Here is an 8,396-nt window from a genome sequence, read left to right as displayed (position 1 = left end):
AAAGACAAGTTTAACATTTTTTAATACATGTGAACATTTTTCTATACACATTTAAAAGTTTTAACTACAAGTTTAACATTTTTTCGAACACTTGCTCAACATTTTTTTCAATTGCTTGGATTAATATTTTTTGAATATATGAGCCTGTTCGGACTCTCTCCTCTCTCCAAGTCCGCTCCGGAGCGGAGCAACATTTAGTTCAAATTTGGAGAGTCGCTGAAAGGGCACTCCGCACACTCCGCTCCGTGCTGATGGAGCGGAGGGTTGCCGAACAGGGCCTAAGTTTAATATTATTTGAATACATGGTCAATATTGTTTCTATACACAGTTAACATTTTTCAAAGACAAGTTTAATATTTTTTGATTTCATGGTCTATATTTTTTATACACTTTTAACATTTTTCAAATACAAGTTTAGTATTTTTGAACACTTGCTCAATATTTTAAAAAAATTATTGGATTAACATCTTTTAAAGATATGGTCTATATTTTTTCTCTACTCATTTCACGTTGTATATTTTTTGTATACATGAGAAACAATTTTTCTATTCACATTAAACATGTTTTAAATGCTTGATTAGCATTTGTTGAAATACTTTCTGTAAAGTATTTTTTTAATATAGAATACATGAAAATATAAATAAAGTAAAACAAAACAAAAAACTTAAAAAAACAAGAATATGGCCTGAGGCCTGTTGTCAGCGGCGCGATGGGCCAGCCCAATGTGGAGCTCGCCTTTATCGTCGGTCCAGTTGACATTCCCCATTTTGTAACACATGGGCAGCCCATAAACTGCCACCCCATCACTTGGCGGGAAACGCCGCATCTGTTCCCGCCATTCCCCTCTTCCCGCCGCCGCCTCCCGCCATTTACCCCAGCCCCCTGCCCCTCCCCCTCCCGCTCATCTCCACCCCAACCCTCGTCTCTCTCCCTCTCTCGCCTCTCTCTGCGCGCAAGCCATGGCGTCCAACGGCGGCGGAAACAGCAACTCTCCCTACTGTAAGATCCAATCGCCAGCTCTCTTCTCAAGATCGCGTTATTTCTCCACTGACCTAACGATGCGCGCGGCGAAAATCTTATCGTATTTGCTGACTTTGCAGCTGCGTCGTCGCCGGATGTCCGCCCGTCGAGCCCGCTCCCGGCCACCAACTCATCCCCTCCCCAGTCCGCTCGCCGCGCCGGCGGCCGCCTCCGCCGCGGCCCCACCTCGTCTCCCTCCCTCGGCGGGTTCGAGACTCCGCCGCCACCGGGCCGCCGCACTCCGTCCGGTGCTGGCGCAGCCCGGCAGCGCCAAAACTGGACCGGACGGTTTCCGCCAACTCCGTCCACTCCCATGTCCACCGACGACGTCCCGCTGTCCTCCGAAGCCGGGGAGGAGGACACGCCCGAGACCGACGGCGGCGGCGTCGGCGCCGATGCCACCCCGGTCTTCGTCTGGGGCACCAATATCAGCGTGCAGGACGTGAACGCTGCCATTCTGCGGTTTCTGCGCCACTTCCGGGACCCCCGCGACGCCGGCCGCGTCGACCCTGTCATGGACGAGGGCAAGTACATGCGCGCCATCCACCGCATCCTCGAGCTCGAGGGTGGCGAGTCGCTCGATGTGGACGCACACGACGTCTTCGACCACGATCCCGACCTATACGGCAAGATGGTACGCTACCCGCTCGAAGTGCTTGCCATCTTCGACATCGTCCTTATGGACCTGGTGGCGCGTATGGAGCCGCTGTTTGAGAAGCACATTCAGACCAGGATCTACAACCTCAAGTCATCCATTTGCTTGAGGAATCTGAATCCGTCAGGTGATTACCTGTGCCCAGTGCCCAGACCGTTGATGTTCCAACATTATGTGCCCGCCCATTGTTTAACCGGATGTGCTATTTGTTTTCGTTGCAGATATTGAGAAGATGGTGTCAATCAAGGGTATGATAATTCGATGCAGCTCAGTCATACCAGAGCTCAAGGAGGCTGTGTTCCGCTGCCTTGTTTGCGGCTTCTACTCAGAACCTGTCATGGTTGACAGAGGTATGACAGTTGTTTCACACAATGCTGATTTGTGTTCAAATTTTTCTTGTGATTTTGTTTACTGCTCATCAGATGCTGACATATTATTGTGTAATATATACCTGTCATGATTATGATTGTCCCTTGTCTTAATCTATTTTTGATCAGACTCCAATTTAACTGTCAGCTAATTTCCATTTTCTCTCGAAGTACTTGGTAAAATAGCACCTCATGTCCCTGCCCTAACCTTTTCAGAGTTAAGGGAAAGTACTAGTTACAAATCAAATCATATGGTGATTGATGTTCCATCTATTTATATTCTTACATCATGAAACTAATGTTCAATATTCTACCTTTTTAGGGAGAGTAACTGAGCCACACATATGTCAGAAAGAACAATGTAAAGCCTCAAACTCTATGACTCTAGTGCATAACCGATGCAGGTAGCTATATTCTCTATTCAGTCTCTTTTGTTGTGTTACCATGCTTTACTGATTCAGTATCCTGACTATTTGATGGAATATATTGTTCATAACTAGATTTGCGGACAAGCAAATCATAAAGTTGCAGGAAACACCAGATGAGATACCAGAAGGTGGCACTCCTCATACAGTCAGTGTTTTGATGCATGATAAGCTTGTTGATGCTGGAAAGCCTGGAGATAGGGTTGAGGTTAGGAGTATAACTTTGTTTGCATTGAATAATATCTTTGCTTGTGGGTTTGTTGGGAAGTGTTAATTTTGCCTTTGCACCTTTGATAGATCACTGGGATATATAGGGCCATGAGTATCAGGATCGGGCCAAGTCAGAGGACAGTGAAGTCAATATTCAAGGTAGATGATATGAGATTGAGTGTTATCCTATTTGTTATATATGATTTTCTCTTCTGAAAACGCTTTAAATTGTGCTGACATATTGTCAATAATTTCCTTCTTTGATCAGACATACATTGATTGCCTTCACATAAAGAAGACAGACAAGTCCAGGCTTCATATTGAGGACTCTATGGATACTGATAACACCAATGCTAGCAAGTCTTCTGAAGATGGCCATGTCACAGATAAGGTCTGTCCCAATGTCCTTGTATATTTTGGATTGGACTTTATGGAAATCTTATTAATACTCTCTTCTTTTCTGATCGCAGATAGATAAATTAAAAGAGCTTTCAAAGTTGCCTGACATCTATGATAGATTGACTAGATCACTGGCTCCAAACATATGGGAACTGGATGATGTTAAGAGGGGCCTGCTTTGCCAGGTATGTTCATGCAATGTTATCTTTCCCTTCAGAAGTTTATCTCGCAAGCTAATAGTTAAATACTATGTACTGCTTAGCTTTTTGGTGGCAATGCTTTGAGGCTTCCTTCTGGAGCTAACTTCAGAGGTGACATCAATATTTTGCTTGTTGGTGATCCTGGAACGAGCAAATCCCAGCTTCTCCAGTACATGCATAAACTGTCTCCTCGTGGTATTTACACAAGTGGAAGAGGCAGTTCGGCAGTTGGCCTTACTGCTTATGTTGCTAAGGACCCTGAAACTGGTGAAACTGTAAGTTGACCATGATTCCTTTCATTTCATAATAAATCTTATGTACTTGCATCTTTAATAACCAGCATGGTGCATCTTAGGTTCTTGAGAGTGGAGCACTTGTTTTGAGTGACAAAGGTGTTTGCTGTATTGATGAGTTTGATAAGATGTCTGATAATGCCCGAAGCATGCTGCATGAGGTTTGCCCTTTCGCTGAACTGTCCTCTCCAAATTTGCATTGAATATATGTTTACCGAAATATGTTTCTTAAATATGCAGGTGATGGAGCAGCAGACTGTATCCATTGCAAAGGCTGGAATTATTGCATCTTTGAATGCTAGGACATCTGTCCTAGCCTGTGCAAATCCATCTGAATCACGTTACAATCCAAGGCTTTCTGTGATTGACAATATCCACCTTCCTCCAACACTGCTGTCAAGGTAAGTTGTATGGCTTCATGCAATGTAAAGTGGACAAACAATTAGAACTTTAAGTACTGTAACATGGACAAATAATTAGAAGTACTGTAACCGTAGTCATGTATTTCTTGTGCAGGTTTGACTTGATTTACCTGATCTTGGACAAGGCAGACGAACAAACTGATAGACGCCTGGCTAAGCATATTGTTTCATTGCATTTTGAGAATCCAGAAGTAAGTCCCAGATTTTATATGTGAAGCTTTCACCAAACTGCTCCGTTTGACAAAGATTGATAAAAGTACAAGAATTTAACAAATTATAACACTGTCCTAGGATCATCCAGTTCCTTATTAGTTATTCATGCTGCTGTGCAGGTAGTTGAGCACCAGGTCTTGGATTTGCCCACGTTAGTTGCGTACATCAGCTATGCAAGGAAGTACATTCAGCCAAAGTTATCTGATGAAGCTGCAGAAGAATTGACCCGTGGCTACGTTGCAATGAGGCAAAGGGGGAACAATCCTGGTAGCAGAAAGAAGGTATTCTAGTTGTATTGCCTTGCTCATATGCTTTTAATTATAATAAGCCATTGCTGATTTTCCAACTGGTGGGCAGGTCATCACAGCAACAGCTAGGCAAATTGAGAGCTTGATTCGTCTTAGTGAAGCACTGGCGCGAATGCGTTTTTCGGAAGTGGTAATAAATTATTTACTGACTTTGTATACTTACTAATGATCAGCTTGTTTGGGGCTTGAAAGCCTCTGTTGTTGTTTGTGTTTGTTTACTGATGTTCAGCTTCATACTATCTTCATTATGTTTTGTCTTGGAGGCTGAAATTTTTGACCTTGTGGATGGGTAGGTTGGAGTGCTAGATGTAACAGAAGCCTTCAGGCTTCTTGAAGTCGCCATGCAGCAATCTGCAACCGATCATGCAACAGGTCAGTTAGACCTGCTTTACCTTGTCATACATTTGTTCTTCTTATTTCACTAATTTGCAGTCCTGATATATGTATATATATATATATCTTTTGATCACAAAAGGGACGATTGATATGGATCTAATCATGACTGGGGTATCCGCAAGTGAAAGGCAGAGACATGACAATCTTGTTGCGGCTATCCGAGACCTTGTCATGGAGAAAATGCAGCTTGGAGGGCCCTCGATGCGTATGGCTGAGGTAAAGAAGCCTTACCTTTCAGTTCATGTTGTGTGCCCTGATACCATAGCTATTTGCCCCTTGTCCTGATCCAAGTGTTGTTCCTGATCACCGCACAGTTGCTGGAAGAAGTGAGGAAACAGAGCTCCATGGAAGTTCATCAGCATGATGTAAGTGACAAGTCAAGTTTCCTTTCTACTCGCCTGATTTGGTGGCCTGACATATATACATGCTAATACATTCCTGGATTTTGTTTTACGCAGCTCCGTGATGCTCTTGGCACACTGCAGAGTGAGGGCTCCGTATTTGTCCATGGAGACAGTTTCAAGAGGACCTGATGGCAGCGACGTTGTAGCCAGCATCAACTGAATCTACCATGCTCCCCTCTCCAAGAATGTTGAAGATCTGATGTCTTTGTAGAGCTGGGTGCTAACCTGTTTGGTCTTTTCATGGCCTGTGCCGTAGATTTCTTAATGTTGCTCTTGGGATTGTTATGTTTACATGAAGGCATATTTTTATTTGTGTTTGCCAGCAATGGATCAATGATGCTGCTACCATTGAGTCTTGGTGCATAAATCCATTTTTCTTCTTGTCTGGTGGGAACCTGCTCATTTGCAAGCATACAGCACGAGTAGCCCACAAACAAGAAAGCCTTTTTGCCCTGCCGCACGATGCTACCAAAACAAAGTCGACCTGTCAGAGCTTGGAGTGGTCGGTCAAGTAACAAGGAGCCAGTGTTGTTTCAAGGCTGGGATAATTAAACCCATCCTGTTATCTGAAGCAACAATATCGTTTGGACCCTCTTGTACATGTTTTCCTTCCAAAGTAGCGTTGGAGAAGTAGTGCAAGTACTCATATATGCAAATCAAGAGAGTTGCTCAGATCAAGGAGTAATACTTTCTTTGCGGAAAACTGGTGAAAGGTGACCAAACCAGGAAGCCGTGATACGTTGAGCGTTAGTGTCTGTTGACAAGAACAATACACAAGCTGTGATACGAACTACCATAAAATAAGCCTTCCTCGTGTCGCCCAGCGGCCCCTCAACCCTAGCGCTGCAGGCCACCCCTCGCGCCTTCTCCTGTTGCCGGCGTGGGCCGCAGTGGTGGTGGGCCTGGTGCCGATGGCACCTGGGAGGGCGGAGGCTGCGGGATCCCATCTAAGACGGTAGGGACGACACCTCTTGTGGGCGGCGGCTAGGGCAGCAACCCTATGCCATGCAGCGGTGGCCGCAGTTCCATGGCTGGCGGAGCGGCGGCCCTGAGATAGATGGCGGCGCTGGCAACGCCCCATTCGACAGGGCTGGCTGATCTGTGCGAAGTTGGTGACGGCGAACGGCGGTGGCTGCGGATCCAACGTCCCGACCGGATCCGCTGCCACTACTAGGGAAAACCTTATACACAGAACTTTAGCAGTAGCGCGGATCAAAAAAGTGCTAAGTAGCAGTAGCGCGCCTATGCAAACCGCGCTGTAGATAAAGTTTTAGCAGTAGCGCGTCTTGTTCTAAACACGTTACTACTAAAATTTCCACGGCTTAGCCGATAGGCTACACATAGTAGTAGCGACCTATATCGAACCGCGCTACCGCTACTTTCTTTGTAGCAGCGCGTTTTAATTTAAACTCGCTACTGCTAAAGGATATAAAATTAAATGGAAAGCACATAGAAAGGTAATTGAAAATGAAAGAAATAGAATAAGGTGAAAGGAAAAAAATAAAATGTGAAGAAAACTAAATGAAAAAGGGAAAAAAAGAGAAAGAAGTAGCAGTAGCGTGTATCCCAGAACGCGCTGTAGCTAACGTAGCGGTAGCGCGCTTTCTAGAATGCGCTACTGCAACTTCTGACTTAACCACAGGGTTCGTCCTTCCCCACGGTCACTTCCCCCAAATCCAGCTCTCCACTCTTGCCGCCGTTGTCGCCCGTCGGCCGCCGCGCGCTCTCCGCACACCCTCTACGCTGCCCCCGACCCCAGATTCAACGCCGCCCCCGCCCCCGACCTCGACGCCGCCATCCGCCGCGCGCCCGAGCCCCGAGCCTGACCTTGACGCCGCCTGCCCCTACCTCGTCGCAGGCACCCGAGGTGAGCACGCCTGCTCCTCCCTCTCCCCTACCTCTGCCTAGGGTTTCTTTATATTTTTGTTGCATCAAATTAGTTAGGGTTCATGTAAGGGTGGAAACGAATCGGATGCGGATGCGGCTCAAATGAGTTAGGGTTCATGTAAGGGTGGAAACGAATCAAATTTCTAAGATGAATCATAAAACGAGTAAAATTTGACCACTTATTTCACTTTATAGTTGGATAATTGGAATATCCGCTACCACTTTCCATCCCTAGCTTCATCAAATTAGATGATAATTAGGGCAGTAGTTCCTAGGTACTAATTAGTTAGTAAGAACTAGGTACTAATTAGGTACTAGTTTATTTTTATTTATAGTAAGTTTATTTTTAATAAGAACTAGTTGAATTAATAGAACTAGTTAATAAGAACCTGTTGCTATTTTTTAGTTAAAGCAATTTTTCCCGCATCGACGTGGACGATGCCTATCCCGCATCCTCGTCGTCGAGTCGGCGGAGGACGACACCTGCTTGACTAGATGGGCCATGTCCGGGACTGGGCTCCGCCGGGGTGGTACTGGGAGGCGCTACCTACCGGGGGCGCAGGTTGGTGAGGAGCCAGCCTGTTGTTGACCCGAACCTTCTTTGGTGGCGGTCGCGTGGGCCAGTGACGGTCCAGAGGCTCGAGGACCCCGCGGAGGTGGTGCGTCACCGTGTCAGTGAGGAGGACGCGCACGTCCGTCGCTACTTGTTTGCGTTGGAGCACAGGTTCTCCAATACCTGGCAGGTTCTCCAGGGATCTCACTGGAGCTATGATCCCGTGATGGTTCCTTCTCTGTGGGTGTCCACTGCCCGCGCCGATACCCGTCGTGTGCTAGGGCTTTAGTTGTATTAGTGATGTTATATGTATGACACTATTCGTCATGTATTAGTGATAATATTCGACGATGTATGGATGCATGCTAATTTGAGTCCTATAAGATATTTTGAAATGTATATCTTGTGTTGCTCAAATAGGATATGTGCTTGCCCAAGTGGCCGGTCATGTTTGTAGGTTACACCTCCGAGTGGCCTATGTTTTGCCGGAGTGTTGATTCATTTCCGTTCCGGCAAATTTCAGGCGCTCGATATGTCCTATTTTAGCAAAGGTCATGCTGGATTTTTCCGTGAATTTTGGCATGACTTGTGCCAGAAGATGTAGGAAATATCGAGTGCCCCGAATTTGTGTGTTGAGTATCCT

General features: G+C 45.8%; 1 protein-coding gene across 1 annotated transcript; it reads left to right on the top strand.

The window, feature by feature from the left end:
- The first annotated feature begins 841 nt into the window (after positions 1–841).
- LOC123061267 (DNA replication licensing factor MCM4) lies at positions 842–5,665 on the top strand. The gene is made up of 18 exons (XM_044484283.1): positions 842–999; positions 1,101–1,802; positions 1,897–2,025; positions 2,366–2,447; positions 2,544–2,676; positions 2,766–2,837; positions 2,947–3,069; positions 3,149–3,262; positions 3,340–3,552; positions 3,633–3,731; positions 3,811–3,971; positions 4,087–4,183; positions 4,325–4,486; positions 4,563–4,643; positions 4,807–4,885; positions 4,989–5,125; positions 5,224–5,274; positions 5,368–5,665. Exons 1-18 carry the CDS (start codon positions 960–962, stop codon positions 5,440–5,442), a joined length of 2,550 nt encoding a protein of 849 aa, XP_044340218.1. The 5' UTR covers positions 842–959; the 3' UTR covers positions 5,443–5,665.
- The last annotated feature ends 2,731 nt before the right edge of the window (positions 5,666–8,396 follow it).

This window comes from Triticum aestivum, chromosome 3A (assembly GCF_018294505.1).
Source record: "Triticum aestivum cultivar Chinese Spring chromosome 3A, IWGSC CS RefSeq v2.1, whole genome shotgun sequence".
In the NCBI taxonomy this organism is placed as follows: domain Eukaryota; kingdom Viridiplantae; phylum Streptophyta; class Magnoliopsida; order Poales; family Poaceae; genus Triticum; species Triticum aestivum.
Note: the sequence above shows the minus strand (reverse complement) of the source record. Positions and strands in the feature narration are given on the sequence as shown.